The 25,752-nt window shown below is 42.2% G+C and overlaps 1 protein-coding gene across 1 annotated transcript in view; it reads right to left on the reverse strand.

The window, feature by feature from the left end:
• Nucleotides 1-1,188: 1,188 nt before the first annotated feature.
• hs3st4 (heparan sulfate (glucosamine) 3-O-sulfotransferase 4) overlaps nucleotides 1,189-25,752 on the reverse strand; it is a 145,631-nt gene continuing 121,067 nt past the window's right edge. The window contains exon 2 of the mRNA XM_072676417.1: nucleotides 1,189-2,480. Within this exon, the coding sequence (XP_072532518.1) occupies nucleotides 1,826-2,480 (655 nt within the window). The 3' untranslated portion in view covers nucleotides 1,189-1,825. The remainder of the gene's footprint in view (nucleotides 2,481-25,752) is intronic.

Consider the following 25,752-nt stretch of genomic DNA (forward strand, 5'->3'; position numbering starts at 1 on the left):
CTGGTCAAGAACCTTTACATCGAGTGACTTTAAACCTTTCTTTTGGTTCCTCAAACTTAAACATTTTTATGGAACTGGTTCTACTAAGGCAACACTCAAAGAACCCTGTGTAGCACCTTTATTTGTAAGAGAGTGGACTGTGAAAATCAAAGGACTGTGTAAAGTCAATCCAACTCAAAAGAATACAGTAACTGATTTTTGAGTTAACTCGACTTAGTTTAGTCAAAGCTTCCCACATTTTTAACTTCTGCATCTCAGTTTGGTCCACAATCCATACTGAGCTGAGCTCAACTCAAAAACATCAGTAAACGAGCTGCAGCTGAAACTGATTAATAAAGTTTTTAAGACGTTTTGTCTGTGGCTCCGCCCCTTAATCTGTTCACTCAAGTTACAACCCACTCTAACACATGACGTCCCCAGACTTGAAGGCTTTAAGCAATGGAACGCTGAGCTCTTGCTGGGATTTGAACTTATGACCTCCTCACACTTGATCAGGAACAGCAGTTAGACCATAGGGCCGGTCTAGAGCTGTGAAATCACACTACATAAAACCACAGTTTTGAGTAAATTGACCTTCCCTTCTTTATCAGATGTAGAAACGTACACAGCCTCACAGCTCTGGAGTGGAGCGACTGTCAAACTGCCTGATCATCAAGAGACTCAGGAGATCATAAGTTCAAATCCCATTAACACCAGAGCGCTCTAAGGTCAGGAGTCTGAGAATAGGAAGACCACCCCCAACCATGTGATGGGGTGGGGGTGCTCTAACCTGTAGATTGGAATAAACAATAAACAGAGTGAGGGGGCGGAGCCACAGACAAAACATCTTACACAGTATTGAATCAGTTTCAACTGGAGCTCATTTACTGATGTTTTTGAGTTGAGCTCAGCTCAGTACGGATTGTTGACCAAACTGAGATGCAGAAGTGCCGAATGTGAGTTGGGAGACTGGGCTAAGTTGAGTTAACTCAAAAAACGCTCTGTTCTACTGCATTATTTTAAGTCAGCCTGACTTTACATATTTATTTATATTTATTATATATATATATATATATATATATATATATATATATATATATATATATATATATATATATATATATCAGTGCCTGTTATAGCATGTGCTATAAAAGTGGAACTGCTGGGACTGAAAGTAGAGGTCTCCCCAATAATGCTGGAACTGTTTGGTATCATGAGGCTGCTGTTTCGATAACACGTTCTGACCCTGAACTATTGATTTCAGTGTTGAGTCTGTCCCGACACTAATCGAGTCTTGTTTATCTGCCGCAAAAGGGACACTACTGCGCTTGACCGCTGGTATATATGGAAGAGAATGCAAAGGGAGGGGAGGGGGGGGAGGGCACAGTAAATAAATAAATCATAAAAAATAAATACAAATAAATAAGAACCAAATATATATATATATAGATATATAAATCTGTTTCTATGGCTGAAGGGGTAAGGACACTTAACTCACTGCATGCATCATCATCATTGTCGACTTGATTTATATAGCAACTTTGTTCCCAAACAAAATGAATAAAATCATCTTTTTTTTTCCACAAATATAAATATATTTATGTACTGTATAATATATACAATAGTTTGCCACCATGAACACCATTGGCTTTTGGAGGAGGGTTTAAAGAGCAGATCAGTAAAATGTTTGCTATAAATACAGACACTTTTGCAAAGACAGCCATTACTGATTGGTTGTGCTGAAGCACTGGTTGGGCGGATGGCGCAGGTTGGGACTGGCTGGTGGAGTGGGGTTTATGTGTGTGTGTGGGGGGGGGGGATGTGGGGGTTTGCGAGGTTCAGTGCGTCAGTCCCGAGAGCCAGGGGAGTCCCCTCCCTCCTCCATCTCCCACTGGAAATTCTGCCCTGTCATTTGGTAGAACATGTTGTTAAAGGGCTTGTAAAACTTGTGCAGTCTGCGGATGACGTCCGGGTCTATTTTGGGGTGAGTTCTGCCCTTGGACTTGCCAAGGCACCGCGGGGTACTGCTGTCCTCGGGCTTCTTCAGGCAAGGGAACCCCTTGGTCTTGTTGAAGTAGAAGTGCTTGTCAGTGACGATGCGCTTGAGGCCCAGGAAGTCCTGCACCTTGGCCATCTCGCCGGCCGGGTCCACGATGAGCCGCTCGCCGCTCACAAAGTGCATCTGAGAGAGGGGGAAGTACTGCATCCAGTTCTCCAGGTGGAGCGCGTAGATGCCGATCCGCAGCGCGCTCCACGAGGCGTCGATTAGGCCCAGTGTCCGGTTCTTGAAGGCGAGAACCTCGAAGGTGGGGATCTCTGGCTTTTTGGACAGAGTCTGCGTGTAATCTGAAATGGCTCGAGTCACAGGGTTGCGGACGACGATGATCAGCTTGATGTCTTTAGCCATCGAGTGGATGCGCTTGGGGGCGCTGTTCGTGACGAAGTAGCTGGGGGTTTTCTCCATGGTGATCTGGCCCTCCAGCGTCGAAGGCATCAAGTCCCTGCAAGTAAAAAGAGACAAACCGTGAACCAGGCTGAACAATGAAACCGTTAAAGCAGAAGGTGATGCTGAAAGATTGCACAGCTTAAGTGATGCTCACTTCCAGGCAGTTGCTAGGCTGCTGCTGTGTGGTTGCTAGGGTGACACTGGCTTTGCTACGTGTTTGCTATCTATGATATTCCAGGTCGTTGCAGTGGTGTTGCTAAGTGGGTGCTATTGAGTTGTTTAGTGGTTGTTGTGGTGTTGCTAGGTGGTTGCTGTGGTATCTCAGACAGTTCCTAGGCTGTTGCTACATGGTCACAGGGATTTTGCTAGGTGGTACCTATGGTGTTGCTATGCTGTTTCTATGGTATCCCAGGTGATTGCTAGGCTATGTTGTCACTTGCATTTTGCTATGTTGTTACTAAATGGTTGCTATGGCACTTTTTGTTGTTAAGTGGCTACTTGTGTGTTGCTAGGCAGTTGCTTGGCAGTTGCTATGGTATTCCAGGCAGAAGCTATTGTGTTGTTACATGGTCACTAGGGTTTTGCTAAGTGGTAGCTATGGTGCTGCTTTCCATAGTACTCCAGGCAATTGCTAGGCTGTTGTTATGTTGTCACTTAAGTTTTGCTGGGTGGTTGCTATGGTGCTGCTACATGGTTGATAAATGTGCTATCATGTGGTTGTTAAGGCATTCCAGGTTGTTATGGTATTGCTTGTAGTTGTAGTTGCTTGTGTGTTGCTAGGCAGTTGCTTGGCATTTGCTATGGTATCCCAGGTGGTTGCTAGGCTATTACTACATGGTCACTAGGATTTTACTAGGTGGTAGCTATGGCGTGGCAATGGTACTGCTTTCTATGGCATCCCAGGCAATTGCTTGTTGGTAGTTGTAACTCACATTTTCCTAGGTGGTTGCTATGGTGCTGCTACAAGGTTGTTATGAAATTCCAGGCTGTTATGGTGTTGCTAAGTGGCTACTTGGGTGTTGCTAGGGGGTTGTTTGGCAGTTGTTATGATATCCCAGGTGGTTGCTAGGCTGTTACTACATGGTCACTAGGATGTTTGTTAGGTGGTAGCTTTGGTGCTACTACGGTACTGCGTTCTATGATATCCCAGGTGGATGCTATGGTGTTCCTACTCTGCTATGGTATTCCAGGTTGTTATGATATTGCTACTTTGGTGCTACTACGGTACTGCGTTCTATGATATCCCAGGTGGATGCTATGGTGTTCCTACTCTGCTATGGTATTCCAGGTTGTTATGATATTGCTAAGTGGCTGCTTGGGCAGTTGCTTGGCAGTTGCTATGGTATCCCTGGCAGTAGTGGTAGCTATGTTGCTGCTATGGCACTAATTTCTATGGGATCCCAGGCGATTGCATGTTGGTAGTTGTCTCTCACATTTTGCTAGGTGATTGCTAGGGTGCTGCTACATTGTTGCTATTGTGCTGTTATCTGGTTGTGCTGTTATGGTATTCCAGGTTGTTTTAGGGGTAGTGGTGGCTCAGCAATTAAAGCACTGGGCTATTGATGACAGGGCTGTGATTGCTGTAGTGTTACCTAGTGATTGCTAGGTGGTTGCTATGGAGTTGCTCAAATTAGAAGATGATTAAAACACAGAGAGCACTGCACAGCAGCCAGGGTGTGTATTAAAACCAACAAAGATAAAAGAAGACAGCACAACATGACAAAGATAAACGAAACAGCATGCAGGAACTTGCTGCACCTACTCCGTTATGGGTGTAGTGTAATAGCGAAGGACGGGGGAAGGTGCAGAACTGGTACACTTATTATTAAGTGGTAAATTATTTGAAATTACAAGTGGAAATAACTGTTTTTTTTATCTCTGGACATTATGGCTGCAAGAAGTAACATACAACTAATTACACCCACGGAGTAATATATGAAAAGATAAAAGCAAGAAGATGAAACGGCGAGTGAACAAGCATGCTCATTGCTTAATTGACTCCATCTGTGTGACTCCAGGAGCTGTTTTGGAACTTTAATAATGAGTTCACTGCATATCATTAATACTTCTGCACCTGGGGGATTGTTTTGTCATACATCTATTCTGCAAGCCTGGCACTGCTCGCCGCTCTGCAGTCACACCCAAGCCGTCTCCTCGTCTCCTGCAAGCCAGTAGGCTCTCACTCTCTTCCCCGCTGTCCTCCCTTTAAGGTTAAGAGGGCTTCATCGCAGGGGAAACGGTGATTAATTATGACATTCCCTCTGATCATTCTTAGGCGAGGAGAAATGTCCCTGCTTTCAAAGATTTATCGGAGGGGATAGCAGAGAGCAATTTGCCACTGCTGCAAATATTATGTTCAACTTTGTCCTCGGGACTGAGCCGAGAGATGAATCAATGCAAAGGCGCAAGTCATTCATAAGTTAGCGAAAAACAGAGAAATGAAAAATGAAATTAAAACAGGTTCGCTCCTTCTGCTCCTTCTGCTCGTTTTCTAATAAACAGGGAGATCTAATCCACATCCCAGAAGCAGAACAAATTAATATTTAGCACAGTTGGTTTTGTTTTGCTGTCTGTAATTCCTTCAAACTCACTGGATCGCTCGGAATGCGGCAGTGTAGGGCTTTTCTGTGGGCAATAAATCAATACGGTGAAGCTACATTAAGACTATTGCATGTTAGAACAGACAGTACAATGTGGCTGAGCTGTGAAGGAGTATTGTGTTCTTACTGCATCAAAGCGCATTGTTCAGTCAAGAATATCAGGATTTCGACTAGTGCTAACCCGCTGTGAGACAGTCCAACACTGTAATATTAATGCTTTACCTGCAGTGAAACAATAAGAGGCATTTAGAATGGACGATTACCTCTAATGCAGACCGAACTGGTAACTGTGATATAGTAATAGACTGTTAACTCTAATGCTGACTGCATATGACCTCCTAATTCAGATCACACTGGTCACTTTAATTCTCTAATAATCAGAGTAGATGATTATTACAGGACTAAAAATACTTATGCAGACTGCGTTGGTCATTCTAACGAGGACTGTACCAGTAACTCAAATTCAGACTGGACTGGTAACTAATGCAGATTAGACTGTTAACCAATGCAGATTGGACTGGTCACTGCAATGTAGACTGCACCAGTACCTCTATTGCAGACCGCACAGGTAACCCTAAAACAGACAAGACTAGAAATATTTATGCAGACTGCACTGGTCATTCTAACGAGGACTGCACCAGTAACTCAAATTCAGACTGGACTGGTAACTAATGCAGATTAGACTGGTAACCAATGCAGATTGGCCTGGTAACTGCAATGTAGACTGCACCAGTAACTCTAATGCAGACTGCACTGGTAACCCTAAAACAGACAGGACTAGAAATACTAATGTAGACTGCACTGGTCATTCTAACGAGGACTGCACCAGTAACTCAGACTGAATTAAGACTGGACTGGTGACTAATGCAGACTGGACTGGTAACTGTAACACGGTAATAGACTGTTTACTGCAACTGCTTATGCTAATTTAGACTGGACCAGTCATCTTGATGTTGATGTAGAACACTGGTAACTCTGATTCAGACTGGACTAGTAACTCTAATGCAGACTGGACTGATAATGCAACTGTGGACTGCACCGGTAGCTCTAATGCAGACTGGACTGGTAAACCTTATACAGACTGGATTGGCAACAGCAATGTAGACTGCACCAGTAACTCTAATGCTGGTAACTGTAACACAGTAATTGACTGTTAACTAAGGCAGATTGTGCTGGTAACTTTAATGCAGACTGGACTGGTAGCCCTAAGGCAGGCTGTGCTGGTAACCCTAATGCAGACTATACAGGTAACTCTGATGTGGACTGCGCTAGTTACTTGAATATGGATTGTGAAGGTAACTCCAATGCACACTGAACTGGTAATGCTGCTGTCGACTGCACATGGTAATGCTAATGTAGACCGGACCAGTCACCTTGATGTAGATAATACTGGCAACTCAGATTCAGACTGGACTAGTAACTCTAATGCAGACTGGGCTGATAATACAACTGTGGACTGCACCAGTAGCTCTAATGCAGACTGGACTGGCAAGTGCATGTAGAATGCACCAGTAACTCTAATGTAGACTGGACTGGTCACTATGAAGTGGACTGGACTGATAACTCTGCCACTGACTGTGCTTGTCATTTGAATATAGATTGCAAAAGTAACTCTAATGCAGACTGGACTGGTAATGTTAATGTGGACTGCATTGGTAATGCTTGTCTGCTATCCTGGACCGATCACCATCATGCAGATTACACTGGTTAGCTCTAATTCAGATTGGACCAGTACAGATCTGCAGTGCTGCAGTTTTTTTTTTTAGATGCATGCACAAATCAAACATTCATTTCCAGTAGAGAACATACCCGTGTTGATTTTGACCTCTGAAAGCAGAACATTTGCCTTTCATAGACTGATGCACGTGTAATGGTTTGATATCAGAATAATAAAATAATGAAGTAGCTTCGCTGGGAAATCAGTACCTTTATGATAAATGTCTGAAACGTCTCTTGATTTGACAGCTGTCTGTATCACGTCAAAACAGCAGTAACAAGTAAATCAATCTTTTGTATGCTGGACACATTCTAAATGGACTCCACTTCTGCCCACAATCGAATTCTGAGTGCAGGACACATCAGATGCTACACACACACACATACACAAACCCACACACCCACACACCACCCCCAATCACTACCCCTCCCCGGCCCACTCAGCTCACACGGACACTCGCTCACAAGTGGCTTTGTAATTTCATTTTTGTACCAGCGTTGCACTCCTGATGGGTAATTTCCCAATGGATTATTCTGGGCTCTACATGGTATAGAGCTATGGCCACTTGGGCTGTAATGGGATATAAAACATATCTGCAGCTAGCATAGTGACTAGCAGCAGTATTAGTTTTCATTATTCTCCATCAGGGCCCTCACACTTCCTCAGCGTGGTAATGAATGGTTAAAGATTTTTTTCTCCCCTTTCAAGGTCTTCAGGAGTCGGCTATTTAAAGTCAGCGATAAAGCACCCGAAGATGGCCGGGACTGAATGTGCTTGCTCTTGTACAAGACTGGAAACGCAGTGGGAGAAAACTTGATACTAACAAAAAAAGAAAAAGAAAAACCCAAGACAAAGCACCTTGGAACAACCTATGTAAATCGCATCGGAAGCCACCGCCGCCATAAGCGCAGAGGCCTGGGTGTTTTAATAATGCCGTCATGCCTCTCTGGACAGAGCCACAGACATAACCCTCAAGGTAACCCTCCTCGTTTAAGAAGACGGGCACATAAGCAGCCTTTTGTCCTCATCAAGCCACGCCGCGACTCATTATATGTGTAATTACAAAAATATGGAGATCACGGAGGCGCGATACCTTCATTTGCGATCGAGGTCGAACTCATTTTGATTGGAAGGGAAATCAGTCATGGATGATGTACATTGAAAATGTCAGAGGGACGACGGAGGCGGAACGGAAAGCACAATGCTGATAAACAAGCTGATTTTCCTGGGCCTCCGCCGGCCTTGCACTCAGCTGGAACAGTGGGAAACAGACAGAAAATGGTTAACCCTGCGTTGCGCGAGCATCCAGGCATGGGTCGTTCAGGTGGGCAGGTAAATAAAGCGCACAGGGTTGGAAAAGGCTCTTCTCACCATCTGCTGTTTACCTACTCATACAAATCACATAACATCCTGTGGCCTTTTGTTCTATAGGCCTTGCCACGCTTGCATAACACCTGGATACAACACTTAAACATAATAAACTCACAGTGCGTCATATAGTGGTTCACACCTCAGTAGTTGTGTTGGGAAAGACTTGCTAAGAAGCTTAAAATCGAAAGAGACACTCATCAGACCGCACAGCTCTTAAACAGTTTTACATTTTATATACTGTCAGTTATGTAAAGAAACTACTGAGAGCAATAAATTTATTAAATCTAAATGTATTAAATATGATACTAAATAAAAGCCCAGTGGGTAAAGGTTTTTCTATTTTAATAATTGGTGAGAAGGTCAAATAAATGCAAAATTTTCAGTCAGTTATCTGATAATTCAGGCTCAGGTTCAGATCACAATGGTCACTCTTATTCAGACTAGATGGGTGAACTGCACTGGTAATTCTAAAGAGGATAGCTCCATTAACTCTAATTTATACTGGACTGGTAGCTTTAATGCAGGCTGTGCTGGTAACCCTAATGCAGACTGTGCTGGTAACCCTAATGCAGACTGTGTTGGTAACCCTAATGCAGGCTGTGCTGGTAACCCTAATGCAGACTGTGCTGGTAACCCTAATGCAGACTGTGTTGGTAACCCTAATGCAGACTGGACTGGTAGCTCAAAGTCAGACTGGACTGGTAGCTCAAAGTCAGACTGTATTGGTAACCTTAATGCAGACTGGACTGGTAGCTCAAAGTCAGACTGGACTGGTAGCTCAAGGTCAGACTGTTTTGGTAACCTTAATGCAGACTGGACTGGTAACCCTAATGCAGACTTGACTGACAGCTCTAATGCACACTATGCTGGTAACCCTAATGCAGACTGTGTTGGTAACCTTAATGCAGACTGGACTGGTAGCTCAAAGTCAAACTGTGTTGGTAACCTTAATGCAGACTGGACTGGTAGCTCTAAGGCAGACTGTGCTGGTAACCCTAATGCAGACTTGACTGACAGCTCTAATGCACACTATGTTGGTAACCCTAATGCAGACTGTGCTGGTAACCCTAATATAGACTGTGTTGGTAACCCTAATGTAGACTGTGCTGGTAACCTTATTGCACACTGGACTGGTAACCCTAATGCAGACTGGACTGGCAGCTTTAAGGTAGGTTGTGCTGGTAACCCTAAAGCAGACTGTGCTGGTAACCCTAATGCAGACTGTGCTGGTAACCCTAAAGCAGACTGTGCTGGTAACCCTAATGCAGGCTGTGCTGGTAACCCTAAAGCAGACTGTGCTGGTAACCCTAATGCAGACTGTGCTGGTAACCCTAATGCAGGCTGTGCTGGTAACCCTAAAGCAGACTGTGCTGGTAACCCTAATGCAGACTGTGCTGGTAACCCTAAAGCAGACTGTGCTGGTAACCCTAAAGCAGACTGTGCTGGTAACCCTAATGCAGACTGTGCTGGTAACCCTAATGCAGACTGTGCTGGTAACCCTAAAGCAGACTGTGCTGGTAACCCTAATGCAGACTGTGCTGGTAGCTCTAATAGCATGCTTTACATGGTTAAGTAAACCCATCCCCAAAAAGAGTTCTAGCTGTTCTAGGTAAGCAGCATTAACTACAGCAGAGCTGAGAAAATGTTCTTTAATAATCAGCTGCAGCTTCAGAACGTTACAAGTTTCAGCACATGAAAAAAACGTCTTTGCTCTTAGTGCTTTGATGTTAAAAGCAATTTAATTGCCACTCACGATGAGCCACGAGCAAGATGGAGAAAGACAAGGTATGATCTGCTGAATCACTTTACTCTGCTTTATTCATTTCTCTAAATAAACCCATTCCCTGGTTACTGTGCAGAGAGAGAGAGAGGGCCCTTTCTGAAAAAAAAAAACAAAAAAAACAAAAACAGAATGCATCTTTAGATCCAGTGAACATGAAGCTAAGCACAAAGCTCAGACATTCATTAATTAAATTGCTGGATTGAAGTTGATGCAGAAGAAAAGGCTGAAGGCTGAAGATACTTTTTTATTAAGGAAGCCATACAGCCCCTCTAAAAGCTTCATCAGCACGACACGACACAGGCCCGTATTATAAATCCACGTATTCTTATTACTGCTGGCACTGCTGGTGTCTTGCTCCTAAATCAAACAGCTTTGGGAAGAGAGACAAAACATAGATTTTTTGGTCTGTCATAGGTTTATTCACTCGCAGTGACTATGATCAAAGTCTGTTATCAAGAATTGATACTAAATCATTAACAATTTACAGTTTAAGATCCTTAATAGTTAAAACCTCAAGTTGGAGATGATATTACAGGCAACTCACAGTCAGTAGTGATGGATGGATGGATGGATGAATAAGTGAATAAGTGGATGGATGAATTAATGGATGGATAGTAAATGGATAGCTAGGTGCATAGATGGTTGGGGGGGTGTTTGGATGTGTGGGTGGAGTGGGTGGGTGGTTCTATGGATGGGTATATGAATGGATGGATATATGTAAAGGTGAATGAATGGATGGATGGATGGGTGAGTGAATGGATGGATGTGTGGATAGGTGAGTGAATGGATGGATGGATGAATGTATAAGTGAATGAATGGATGGATGGGTGGATGAGTGAATGGATGAATAAATGGATGAATGTATAGGTGAATGAATAGTGTGTATATGGATAGATAGGTGCATAGATGGGTGGGTATTTGTATGGATAGGTGGATTGGATGGGTGGTTGTATGGTTGGGTATATGAATGGATGGATGAATGTACAGGTGAATTAATTGATGGATGGATGGATGGATGGATAAAGGATGTGTGGTGTAGATGTGTATATGGATAGATAGGTGCATAGATGGGTGGGTACTTGGATGGATAGGTGGAGAGAGAGAGAGAGAGAGAGAGAGAGAGATAGAGAGAGAGAGTTTGAACCCAGGTGATGCCACAGCTGTGCATAACTGCTTGAAAGCACTGGTGTAATGGAAAGAGACGTAGCTAGTGGGAAAACTGAGTGAAGATTAGAACAAATCTTGTGTATTATTTACAAAACTGACACACAATATGAACAAACCCGACTTAGGAGAACATTTGACTAAATATTAAAATTTGAGTCAGGTATTTAGTCTGTATCTTCAGGTTTTTTTTTCCTTCATTTTTAACAGTCTAGAAATATTGTGCTGACTGCTGATTACTTACAGCTCCCCACAAAATTCTTCACTTGGCCTGTTTATGTCTCCCACACTGTCGACTCAGCCTGGGTGAAAGCCCTTTTAGATCACTATCTTCCATTAAATGCAGCATGTCTCCACATTCTTTGGCTGGATTTTCATTGGTTGTGCACAGGAAAGCATTTAAACCCATGCTCAGTCCAGCTCGGCCGGATCTTTCAGTAACAAGACGAAGACTGCATTTCTTTTCTGTTTCTCACCAGGTAAGAACAACGAGAAAAGATTTGGCATGGTGTAACACCTGTAGCAGCCTGTTCCACACTCTCTCTCCATCTCATTCTCTCCTCAGAGATGTAGCAGTCTGGCTAAGGCCCAGCAGTGGTTGGAAAGTAACTGTTTTTTTGGCTGGTGAAACCCCTTTTTTTGGTCGATTGTATGATTTGTGGATATGGTTATGTAGTTGGTGAATGTAAATAATAGTGACTGCATTTGTGGTGTGCTTCATGGTTGATAATTATGGTTGTATGGTTTTTAGCAGGTGAAATAGTTGATTGAATGGATTGAAAGTAGTTAGTTGTAAGGTGAGTTATATGATTGGACTGAGTAATTATGGCAGCATGGTTGGTGGTATGGTTGGAAAGTAGTTGGTTGTGAGTAATATGATTGCTATGGCTACCGTGGTTGTGAAGTAATTGATTGTACAGATGGAGGATATGGTGATTTGGTTGATGAACAGGGTTCTATGGTGGATCAATATGCTTGTATGATTAGTGTATATGGCTGTATAGTTAGAAAGTAACTGGTTTTCGGCTGGTGAAACTGGTTTTATAGTCGATTGTATGGTTTGAGAATATGGTTATATAGTTGGTGAATATCTGTGGTTTCTTTGATGGTTGTATACTGAGTACACTGAGGTTTGTCCTAATGGAGATACTGAGAAATGAGACTAACCAGGACACTACCACATCCTCCCTGCAGTAAGTAAGTAAGCACATTATGTCACTGTCGAGCGGCTGGCTTCAATAGGACAGTTAAGGAGAGGAACTGACAGCTGGTCCTGATCAAAACCTCTTTTCTCTCCTCCCCTCCCCTGATCCCCAGAAGACCGTTCTACTTCCAACCGTGAAGCAGCCTGACGCTTTCTCTAACACCATCACCAGACTGCAGCACTCACATCTAACGCACTGTTTATGTGCCTCTTGGACACAGAGCCCGATGCAACAGAACTTACGGGAAGGAAAAGAAAAAAAAAAAAGAAAAAGAACTTTATGGATCTTCGGAAGATCACTATAAACCTGGTAATTGCTCTGTGAAACCACTCTGTATATAACCTTGTAAATTAGCTTGTTTTTCCTCTTGATGTCCTTTAAAATGAGGAATTACAGATGACAGCGGTGCCAAGATACACCTCCCCTATCAAACACCAGCTCGGATTATGAATACAGGAGTCCTGAGGGGGAAAATGGTGGGGGGGATTTGCCTTCTGTCTTATTACTTTCACGAACCGGACTACAGCAACCTGCCAGTCATTTGAATATTTATCCAGTTTCTTTCCTGACGTTCCACACTCGTGTTGTTTATGTCCCCTTGGACGAGCCGCTGAGAGCGCTTCAGGCTACACACATACAATTTGCTCACAACAGCCCTCGATAGCCTGTGATTACAAAAACAAGTGTATGCGTGGCGTGGTAGTGCGCCGAGGAGCACCACTGAGTACACCAGCGAAGTGATCAGTCCGCCTCTTTATCTTTTCAATGTCGCTGGGGAGAATTTATTGGCATTAAAAAAAGGGAAAACAAAAAAAACAAAAACAAGAAGCTCAACCAGTAATTGGCCGTCGCACCTGGGTACATCTGAAACTAAGGCTACAATTTATATCCAGAAAATCGAGCACATCTGGTTCACTTAAGCAGAACCGATTAATATGACAGATTGGATGTGATAGATTTTATAGCAGGGAAAAAAAAAAACAAGGACGAGCACTCATCCGGCTACTCAGGAAGATTTGACTGGTGGCCACAGACGATAATGCTCCAGCTTCCACCACGGCACAGGCCTCGGCGTGAGTGACAGCAATGAAGGGTGTGCATTAGCGCATGGGAAAGTTGTAGGCACAGCCGCTAAAGCCTGCTAAATCAGAGAGCATATGGCGCGCGTCCCCATCAACAAGCTTCCAGAGACTGACATCAAACACGACATGTAGCAGCTAACCTCGGCCGCCGGCAGGCTAGGCCTGGAACAGCAGCGAAACAGCAGTGTCTGCGCAGGCTGTGAATCCCTGACTTCACAACTGTCTTCATAGCAATTCTTTAGGAAATCAATAAATGGTTCTGGGATGATTTAGAAATAGGCATTAATGTAACTGGAACATGGCAGCGGAGACTGTCTTCAGTGTTTCTAACTTCAGCCACGTTCATCTCCTCCTCTGCTGCATTCTCTCTTCACTGGCTTCCTGTAGCTGCTGCCCGCATCAGGTTCAACCCCTGACTCTGGCCTACAAAGCCAAGACTGGACCAGCCAGCCCCTCCATACTTGATGGCAATGGTCAAAATCCGACCTGTACTGAGAGTCCTTTAAGATCCACGGAAGACTTTTTTCTGTCCTGCACCGAAGTGGTGGAACGAACTTCCCTTGGGCGTCCGAACAGCAGAGTCCAACGCTCGCTGTCCTCAAACCCAGACCCAAGACCCTCCTCTTCAGAGAATACTCAGTGTGCAGAGTGTAGAGTGTGTAGAGTATTGTGTCTCCAGACTCACTTCTGTATTTAGTAGTGTCTAAGCTAAGAGGGAAAAAGGGTAAACAGTGAGGCACAAGTGGCTTTGGATAAGAGCATCTGATAAATGCCTTCAATGGAAAAGTAAATGTGTATGTACACTATACTATCGAAATATTGTAATGTGAGGTGATGAACCAGATGCTCGCAGACGATAAGGAGTGTGCACAGAATTAGTAGTACAGGTAAGGAACCAAGGCACAAATAGCAAAGCTAACAGAGCAGACATGGGCGAGACTAAATCAGACACCATAAACAATCCAGGAGACAAAACCAGAGAGATAAACAACCAGGCGAACCAATCCAAAAGGGCAAAACCAGAAATCAGTAACCGGCAGACAAAGCAGGGATCCAAGACACTAAGGCAAATAATAAGGAGCTTAATAACACTCAGTATGCAACCAGGGTTGGCAATACTTCGCCAAGGTGTGTGTGATAAGCATTGATTGGCTGAGGTCGTTGGTGTGATGGTGACATCATGAGACAGGAAATTATGAGAATTGTAGTTGATGCTGTCGACAAGTGGTGGGAGAATACGGCGGCATGACAAATATGGACTTCAGCAACATAGCAGCTAGTTATTAAATAGACTGACAATTTTAATCTAGGCAAAATGCTATAGTAATTAAATTATGAAAATGACAAATGTATGTATGATGCATCACTGCATTTGCACTTGAATCCTGGTTGGGCTACAGCTCATATTCTTAGACAAACTGGTCCCACCTACTGGGACCATATCAAAAGCGAATGGGCTGGTTCCGATGTCACTTCCTAATTGTGTTGGTGACTAATCTGACTTGATGAGCCTTTGGCTCTACCAATAAAATTCCCAACCAGTGGGAGAGCTTTGTAGATGTATCTTTCTAGACACCACTGATTTTTTTTTTGTTGTTTTCTATTTAGTGTTTCAAAAATATAGGGAGTCCTGGGTTGAAAAGCTGATTCTCTACTTTATAAGCTATTATAGAATGCTTAAGATACAGTTAATATGACTGTACACATCAATTAAATGCTGTATGAACTGTAATGCACCAAATTAAGCACTGTGATGTTAGATTGCTTGCCAACCCTGACCTACTGCTGATACTATTACGACTATTGCTTGGCAAGACAAGGCAAGGTCATTTGTATAGCACCTTTTTTACACAGAGGCAATTCAAAGTGCTTAGCAAAATGGAATAATATAGACATAAAGCAAATGAGAGCATTACAGGAGCATTCTAAAAATAAAATAAAATGAAGTAAGACCAGCCTTTAAGCTTTTAATCAATCTTTGGGATTACCTATGCTATCATAATTTTCAAAAGCTCCAAGAGTTGATAACACTTAACTGACCAAAAGTTATAGATTATCCAGAGCTACTGTGCTGAATAGCAGTCATTCCCAGCAATCAAAGTGCAGGAGATAATCAAAAGATACGTTGAATAGCAGCCATTACTTTCCTTTTACTCATATCTTACCTTGAGGTAACCAACCTCTAAGCTGTTAATCAATCCTTGCGATATCTGGGCTAGCAAACCTTTTAAAATCCTCCAAGGAGTTGATAAAGCTTAGGAGAACAATAAGGCTTATCATAAGTACTCAATCCTTCACTGAATATTTCAACGTTTGGGGATGTCCTCATATTGTACTAGAGCCATTTGTCCCACTTCAGATTAGGTGTCTCCAACAGCTGTGTAGTTACTCAGAAATCCATGTAATTATAATGTAACTGATACACTGATACAGATGCATTACAGTAGCGCTGCTGATGTAAATACATGGCTGTATCCACTTAGTTTGAGCAGCAACAAGAAAAGCAGCAGTTATAATAAGTGCAGTTGTCCTTATGTTGTTATTTATGATCACATAAGAAAGAATAAGCAGTTACAGCTATTGAGACACACTTATGTACTGATCTGAGTAGTAGAGCACCACTGTAATCCATTTTTCTAACAGTGAATAGATCCCTTGCAGTTCAGCTCCACAGTTTTACTACATCATAGCTATATTTACTACAGTTGAACTACAAAGAAACCTAATATATAAAGTAGTACTGAGCCACTGTGGTGTGTAGTAGTCTTCTATTTTTGCTGTTGTTGTTCCTAACCCTGCTAAAACCACTATAACACACTATCTAATTGATTTATTGGGTAAATGATTCTACCATCCTAAAATCAATGCAGCTCAATCGTCTCCTCCAAGTCATTGCATTATGATGCATCACTGCATTTGCACTTAGTTCTAGTGCTCCAATAGGATTCTAGTAGTGTGCTGGTACTACGCTAATGATAAAGCACTTGAGCATTTCTGGGCTGTACTAGCAGTCTCTAAAGAATCTACAGTATCAGTAAAGAGTCCAGGCACTGAATCCTTGTTGGGCTACAGCTCATATTCTTAGACAAACTGGTCCACCTACTGGGACCATATCAAAAGTGAATGGGCTGATTCCGATGTCACTTCCTAATTGTGTTGGTGACTAATCTGACTTCATGAGCCTTCGGTTCTACCAATGAAATTCCCAACCAGTGGGAGAACTTTGTAGATGTATCCTCCTGGACACCACTGATTTTTTTTTGTTGTTGCTGTTTTCTATTTAGCTTTTCAAAAATATAGTTATTTGAAAAACACTAAATGAATTATGAAATTAGTATTATAATATTTGCATAGTAATATTTTTGAGTTTAAAACATAAAAAATGTGTTTTTAATGACCAGGCCTCAAAAAGCTTCCCACTGTATGTGAGGCTTGTTCAAAACTACATCCACTGGCATTTTGCTGAATAAGAAAATCTATTTTTGCAGTACAACAACATATTAGGGTCACATACACTAGAATAATGCCCACCACGCTAAATCACGTACAATATTTCCCGAAACTGCTCTGTTCCCAAGGAACCCAGCGTCCGCCCAGTGTTTTTTCTTGGGTTGCTGCTGGATGATGAGCGGAGATCCTCTGGAGCACAGCAGTGCTTTTAAAACACTCCTAGACCACAGCCACTCCATCGGGCTCTAAGATTTGCTTGAGTCAGCATCATAGGACCCCATTTGTCCACTGCACTTACTTATAATAGCCTAGTGCAAACTAGCATTCAGGGCCAGCCAAGGCTTCGTTCACTCTCTGACTTCGTTTCGCTGCTCTCTGCTACATCACATATTATGGGAAACCTGAACATGGCTATTAATAAACACAGAGCATTTAAACTGCCTACATGGACTTTGCTGCGGTTATCAGTGGAACAACAATAAAGCTACCGGCGTGTTTCCTTTACGTCTCATTTTCTTGCTGATGGATGCTTTAAATAAAGTGTGGACTGGCTCCTTGAATGTAGACCACGTTTGCTTACAGAATCCATACCTTACATCTTTGTTCGATTGGATTTTTCTCTTTTCCCCGAGGTCCACTTTGTGTGGCTTTCTGCACCAAAAGCTGCCATCGTTCATTTTCCAACCTCTTATTACTCTGTGGAATTTAATAAGCTGTTTTTGGTACTATGCCTTTATAAAGTATTGGGACACCTGCTCATTCATTATCATTTCTTTAAAAAAAAATCAAGGCTTTTAAGAAAAAGAGTTGATCTGCTTCTGTTGGAGTGACTGTCTCTACTGTCCAGGGAAGAAGAAGGCTTTCTGCTAGATTTTGGAGGAGCATTGCTGTGAGGATTTGATTGCATTCAGCAATCAAGAGTGTTAGTGAAGTCAAGTTGTTGGTTGATCAAAACCCCACCTCATGCGAAAAGTACTGGATGGAGCTCCACCATCTTATCTTTTGTTTGCTTACTCACAGACATTCTACTGACAAAAAGTATTGGGACACCTCACTCATTGTCTCTTCTGAAGTCAAGAGTATCATCAAAAAGTTGAATATTTCCTGAATATTACTATAAAGAAGGCTTTCTACTAGATTTTGGAGTAGAGCATTGCTGAGAGGATTTGATTGCATTCAGTGGCAAGTGAGATCAGTGAGGTCAACGAGGTCAGGATGTTAGATTACCACCACCCCACCTTGTCCACAACTCCCCAACTCATCCCAAAAGTATTGGATGGAGATCCATCATCCATCATTCCAGAGAACACAGTTCCTCCACTGCTCCACAGCTCAATGCTGGGGGGCTTTATACCCCTCTAGCCCACGCTTGTCCATTCATTAAGTAAATGTACTTACAGATGGACCCAGCATCTCCAAACCCTTTACATGATTTGTGGTCTTTAAATTGAACTTCTACTCTTCAATTCTTGCCAGTTTTTTTTTCATCTCCTATCAAATATATATAAGATTGGGTTTGTTTCTCCATCTCTCAGCAAAGCAGTGGCCAGCCGGGGTCTCAGGAGCTCTTTACAAGCTTCTCTTGCACTTTATCCTTTCTGCACATCACGTTGGTGCACTGCTGAGTTTGTGGAGGAGCTGGACCAGTTTTATTTAAGAGCAGGTTTAGCTGCGGATATCAAAGCAATTGATTTTTATTCAGGTGTTTTTAGAGTCAGGCCACTGGAGCAGACTTCACTTCTGAAATGACTTCAGCACTATGAGGTAGAAATGGCTGTTGGCCTGTGTCTCTCCCCCCTTTCTGTTCATTGATTACTCCCTCGCGCAGAGTCACAGTGAATCACCCACAATGCACTCCCACCTCAAACCCAACCGTGTCAACAGCTTAACTCTATCACTGGCAGCTACGCTGGGAAAGTTCATGCCTGCGGTATTGCAAATAGGGGAACTCTTTCTACAGTGCTGCCGGCTATTCTGTACCTCGTAGATTAGCCTGGCAAACCTGTATAAAAAGAATGATTTTTAATGGAAAAGAGCATTCTTCACCAAGCCTCACTGTGTATGGTGATACAATCACAATATTAATGCCTGCTAATTAAACCGATTAGCAATGATTCATTAAAACCACCGACGTAAATCAAATATAGCAAATATAATCAAACTGATTTGTATAGCAGTTTTCACAACAGCTTTCCAGAATCAGGAATCAGTAAGAGGACAAGAACTCAACAAGATATAAAAACCTAAGACCCCCAGTGAGCAGCCAAAGGCCACAGTGGCAAGGAAATCCTCCCTCAGAGCTGGAGGAAAAAACCTTGGGAGGAACCAAGACTAACAAGGGGGACCCGATCCGTCCTCCTCTGATCAGAACTATTTATTAATTATTGATAAAAGTCACAGAGCCATCCATAAAACTGTTGTACTGCTCAGTTGTGCAACATAATCTTAGTATTGTAATATAATAATTATAATAATAATAATATACTATAACTAATATAATCTTTATAGTAGTGATGGCCGGAGTAATGAGAGTAATGATGGTTAATGGTGGTAATATAAGTAGTGGCAGATCAGTCAAGAGTCCATTTAAATGCTAACACAGTCGTTAGGCAGGCAGCAGTGGCAGGAGGGTGGGCAGCTAGTCTGACACTGGTGGCAGAAGAGCCAGGTGGTCAGTCTAGTGCTGTGAAAAGCATGGCATTGATACATTAGGCAGCAAGTGAACAATCAGTTCTTGAAGTTGATGTGTTGGAAGCAGGAAAATGGGCAAATCTTAATGTTTCTCATTAAAATGTGTCTCCAAATCTGATTTTACTCTCCGATGTAAAATCCAAACCAACACATCCATCATTTCCTGTTTTACTTTCTGTAACAGCCCTATCAGAAAATACGACAGACTGTTTAAACCACTGGTATGCAGTGGTCAGCACCTACCAAAAGTGCTCCAAGGAAGGGCAACCAGTGATCAGTTGACCATGGAGGCCCCACCTCATAACATCATTACAGGACTTAAGGGATCTTCTGCTTACGTCTTGGTGTTCCAGATACCACAGGACACCTTCAGGGAGTCCATGTTACTGAGGCCATACAGATCAGGCAGAATCAAATAAAGCAGACAAGAACGGATGTTTCAGTCTGACTATTCTGATGCAACAACAGACAGACACGAGCAAACAGACTTGAACAAAAAGCAGAGTAAATCTGGAGGTCATGTCGGGCGTGGGGAGGATTTCAAAAAACAAGCAAGTAGAAAGTTTCCCATCTGATGTATGGTGTGTATTTTCGTCACACATCTTCACCTTCTGATCCATACATTCAACTTCAGTTATCTTTAAATATTAAAATTATAATCACAAATAATCAACTATAATAAATAAATGAGTTAAATGTATTTTTTATATATTTTATTTTGTGCAATTGTGCAATTGTCTAGCATATACTACATGTCCAAATGTTTGTGGACACCCCTAGTAAGTTGCACCCATTGCTGACACAGATGTGCAAATATGCACAAACACACACACAGCTTGTCTAGTCCCTGTAGAGAAGTACTGCCAATAGAATAGGACTCTCTGCAGCAGATGAACATGAACCTAATGGCACCATGCTGCCTAATGCCAGACGTGGACTAGTAGAGGGGTATAAAGCCCCTAGAATTGAGCTGTGAAGCAGAGGAACTAACTGTGTTCTCTGGAATGATGGATGGTGGAGCTCCATCCAACTTTATGGCTTCAGTAGCACTTTTTGTTTTTACATTAATACAAAAATTACTTGATAATTTTATAAATAATATGGCATTTTAGTATTTTGGAATATGGAATATGTTAATTAAGACATCCTGTGTGGTAGCTGGTTTGAGGCTAAGGCTCAAAATAGTGGGGAATGTCAACTCTGTCAATGCTTTAAACAGCCGAACGGAAACAGCTGGCGATGAGTCAAATCTTTCCATAATTGAAATGTACAGCAGTTCTAGACTGGACCATAAATGCATAATTACAAATAATTAATTGAATGCATATGTAAAAGTGAACATTTTGACAGCTGCATTATAACAGCTGCACAATTCAACACTGCACAAATGCATAACGCTGTGCTCTTTTTATTGAAAGCGGGTGTTAATGGTAATTCTGCATGAGATGGAATTCTCTCTTGGCGTAGTCGGCGGGAGCGGAGCAGGGAACGGACTTAATCCTCGGATGAACTTGAGAAAGTAACATTAATAAGGAGAATGGCACTGAAGACGAAAAAATGCTTACCAACTAATCCATCAAACAAAGCGCGTGTGGATGTGTTCGCACCGCTCCCTCCCCAATGTGCTGACCTCTGATATGTTTTAAGGGCAAAGAATATTAAGGCAGGGGAAATGGAGTGAGGCATCAGCGCTCGAGGCTAATGTGCGCACACTGTTGTCATTCGGCTTTTAAATGTCAGAGCCCCTCTCTTAATCTTGTGAGCGCTACAACTTTAAGAGAACATCGGTGGCGTGCGGGTGACCCAGACAGTTCCTCACGCTCGGTAATACACACGCATACGCACTGCTCTGTATTCTGTCCCACAGCGTGGGGCTCTGTGAGCTGCTTTTGCAAATTTTAAAAAATAACGCTGTGCACATCACATCCATTTCCAAAGGAAGTCAATGTCAGGATCAGAGGGTGAGAATAGATGTGACCTGTCCCGTATACAATGTGTGTGTGTGTAGGCCGCAACAAAGCTCTAAAAAAATGGTTCCTGCGATTTCCTTCATGGGATGAAAAGATTTCCGATAGCAGTTCTGCAGCACTTCACTTCGTTCCGTAATTGGGAGTGTCTCGAAAAGCTCGGCCAGGGCAGTGCCCGGCACTGTCGAAAACACGGGCCACAGTCGTTTTTATTTGCGAACATCTGGCCAGATGAAAATACACAGCTAAGAATGTTATAATCACGTACAGAGGGGCCTAAGCCTCTCCATTAAGGGCTAAGCCGACCTATTACTGGAACCTCTGGTAATCCAAATTGTGCTTTTGCTGGCGCAGATAGTGCTTAAAAACCCTGCATTAAAAAAAGCATTAACATGCACGTGTGTGTGTGTGTGTGTGTGTGTGTGTGTGTGTGTGTGTGTGTGAAATACCTAAAAACTCAAATATCAAATATCAAAAATATGTCAAATATTTTCACCACTAAAGTTGCATATCAGTGATGTCACACAAAAACCTTGTATCATTTTGCAGAATGTAAATCTGGCAGTTGTTCTTTACGCTGTGAGAAACTGTTGTGCTGAACGGACCAATAGAAATGCTTCATAATGACTTAGAATTAGATCTTTTTACATCGACTTCCACTGGAATGAAAAGAGGTTTTTCCTCATTGTAAAACTGCCATTTGGAAGGTTTTTGAGTGACAGCGGCAACATCCTTCATTTGGCAGTCGTTTTATCATTTCTGGAACATCCTTTTAATGTTATGTTGATGGAATGAATATTTGCTGCATTTATATCAATATAAATATATTTAAATTTATTTCTCCAGAATAATTTTTTTGTTTTACCAAATAAAAGCTGGAACATCATATTTTGCGAACATTCCATGACAAATGGACCAATAGGGATTACACAAAATGACCTGGAATATAATCTAATAATACTACTGGATATTATAGTTTCATTTCCCCCCTTTTTATATAACATTACTATTTCAAACATATATTTTTGTTGTAATAATTTATTTTCTATTTATTTTATTTTTGTATTTTTAGTGGTTAATAGAAAAAGTAGGTGGAGAAAACCATTCCCAATTAAAAGTTTTTTGTTTGTTTGTTTGTTTGTTTGTTTTGAAAGGGCTGTTCTGAATTCCAAAATCCCACTCAACTTTATGATACATACTTTTGTGCAACAAGGAAAAAATATGGTTTGCATTTTATTAATTTGTGTAATATCTTTATGACTAAGCTTATTCTTGTTGGCTATTTGAGTAAACCAAATATGTATAATAATAATGAAAGATTCATATATAAAAGTAAAATAAAATAAGGTAGAATATAAAAATAAAATAAAAAAGCAAAAGTAAATCAAGTAGATCATAAATAACAAGTAAATGATGTATTATTAACAACATTTATCTTTTTTAAGCACAGTCTTTAATAATACCTAATAAAATATTTTTCCCCAATATTATGATTGATACAAACAACCAAAAAGGGTCTAAAGCTCAGGGGTCCCTCATCGACTGCTCGTCCCTCTTACAGCACCAAACAGCCCGAGTTTAAGATTTAAGTTTAAGGTTTAAGGTTTAAGTCTATCTTTGTTGATAGTTTTGAGAATAGTTATTATCACGCAGACCAAGACCACCATCATTATAAACATTTGCATTAAAGACATATCCCACAGACATCCCACAATTACACCATGATTCTGGAGATGCAGTCCCAGCCTCAGTTTGGCACAAATAGCAAGTCACTCAGTCTTTGCGTACAGTGGCTTCTGCCTGGATCCAGGCTACCCTGCCAAAGTAATGGTGTTCAAAAGCACAGGGCTGACAGCTGTAAAGTCCCGTCACATGTTCAGTACTGTTGGATGTTTGTCCCTCTGATTCCCCGCTGCAAAGAAACGATCAAAAACGACTGACTAAAAGAAGCAATGTCGACGATATTCTGATAAAAGTAAGACCTGGTTAAGACGTGTTTAGAGTTTGTCGTTTCTGAGCTGTGTCATTTGCGCTCAGAAGCTTCAGAGAAAGTCATCCAACTTTTGAAATAAACTGCCTCCTCCCCACAGAGAGGCATGCTGATTTTGGTGGAGAACGTCACCCAGCTTTTTAATTAAAGACTTCAGCAGTTACGCAAGCGCAAGACACGCTCATGATCATTTCAAGCCGCTCGTTTGTCATATAGTCTCCAGGAACATATGGAGAAATACCTCTGTTTGCGTTCTGTGGTCATTTCGTAAATGTGCATCATTAATCTCCAAGAGACTCCCACTTTATATAATACCCATGGGCATATGGGCAGAAGCTGGTGTGATACAGCATTCTAGGTAATGCTGGCCAATATAAGTATAGCATATCAAAGTCGAAGCCAAAGTCAGCAGCTTTATACGCTGTACTGTTGTCACACAGCACTGAGTTTCAGGGTTGCTGATCATTAAGCATAGTTACCTGAAGCACATGGCTCTTCGGATAGTTTTAGACCACTTTCAGTAAGCTATGTCCTTCCCTTTGGTGTCATCATCATGAAACCATCCAGTACAATCGAATCAAGCTATGCTTTGTGTAAAAGTCTAGTGGAAAGCCTTTTTCCCTGGACAGTAGAGATTACAGTTACCCCAACAAAAGCAGAATCAGCTCTTTTCAAAACACTTGATTTCAGAAGGAACAATGAAAAAACAGGTGTCCCAATACTTTTGTCCATGTAGTGTATGTGTACACCACTGTTTATGAGTGGATCCACAGGACTTTTCTCTGCACCATTGCATGATTGTCTTCCTAAATTACTGGAGCTACAACCCTGTTATATTAACTTATGGACAACTTAAGGTGGGTGCAGCATTTGCTTGACACAGAGCTGCATTGAAAAGCAGGGTCATTAAAGGGGCTTGAGGGCCAGGAGGAGCAGTTCGGGGCACGGTCCTCGTCCCAAAACTCAGTTATGACATAGCCCCAAATGATTGTATCCATGTTGTTGCATAATCTACTAATGAGACTGGCATAAGACTGGTATGAGACTCCCTGGAGACTCCCATGCTGGAGTGCATATCATTATTAGACAGCCTATTCCATATGTGCTCAGTGTACATTGTCACATCATTGCATTATGCTATAAATCAGCAGTCAACAGAACGAACAGAAATAGACCAGTGGAGGGTCTTAGTCTTACTGACTGACTGACTGACTGACTGGTCAGCTCACACATACCTGACCTGTTCTACATGCCAGGCCTGTGCCGTAAGGCTTGTGTTTATAGCTGTAACAGAACAGCTCCTGAATAAGGGCTGGCTTATGGACGAAGACGTCTGCAAGATGTTGTATTCAATATATTCAGTGCTACAAAATATTCAGTCCCTTTTTCACTCTGTTCATTTTCCGTAATACGACATGGAAACCTCCCAGAACTCTGCGATTTCAGCACAGTGAGCGGAGGGAACAGGTGCCGTGGTGTCTCTCGTCTTGATAAATCATTCCGTGGCTTTCTGTTTGGCTTTTTTATGTCAGACGCACAGTCCAAATTAGAAATAACAGATGCAATGGCACAGTCGACAGTCGACAGTCGAGCATCTCGCACGTCAGCCATGTTTGAAATGGTAAATCCAGCACACAGAAAAGACTAAACCCTCGAACAGCCAAAGAGGCCGCCACATCTCCTGGTTTTTCGGGTGAATATCAATGGTCTCTGATTTTTAGAGCCATAGAAGAGAATCCTCAGGACTGGAGCTACTAAAGAACGCCAGCTTGCAGCTCTGATTTGGGGAGCATATTCATTCACGGAATGCGCCACCGTTGCTGCGCTGCTACCCGCTGTGTACTTTCGTGTCAAACTTCGGCATTATATCTCTCCCAGCAGCATGCAGTGCCAGCTCAACAACAGGAGAGGGGCGGGGGAGAGAACGAGGGAGAAAAAAATCATTCTTTATCTTTAGAGAGAGAGAGAAGGGGTGGGGGGCAAGAGAGAGAGAGAGAGCGACACAGAACATGCCGACTGTGAAATGGCTGTCCCAAGTCATTGAACAGTTCACTGGCTCCCAGTGCTGGAGATGGATCTAGATATATTGTGTAATCCGAGGATGGATCTCAATACGGCCCTCAGACGGCCTTGGGCCAATGAGCAGCTTGTTTAAGCACTTCCAATAAATCAACTGTACACATCTTTAATCTCTCGAGCAGAGGTAGTCTGCCACTGTGTTGCGCGAATATGCCGTAAACACGCGTCGTGCAATGCGGGATAATGGTTTACAGATATACAGATTAACTCGTGTAATCCGCACAGCCA

Source organism: Salminus brasiliensis, chromosome 3 (assembly GCF_030463535.1).
Source record: "Salminus brasiliensis chromosome 3, fSalBra1.hap2, whole genome shotgun sequence".
In the NCBI taxonomy this organism is placed as follows: domain Eukaryota; kingdom Metazoa; phylum Chordata; class Actinopteri; order Characiformes; family Bryconidae; genus Salminus; species Salminus brasiliensis.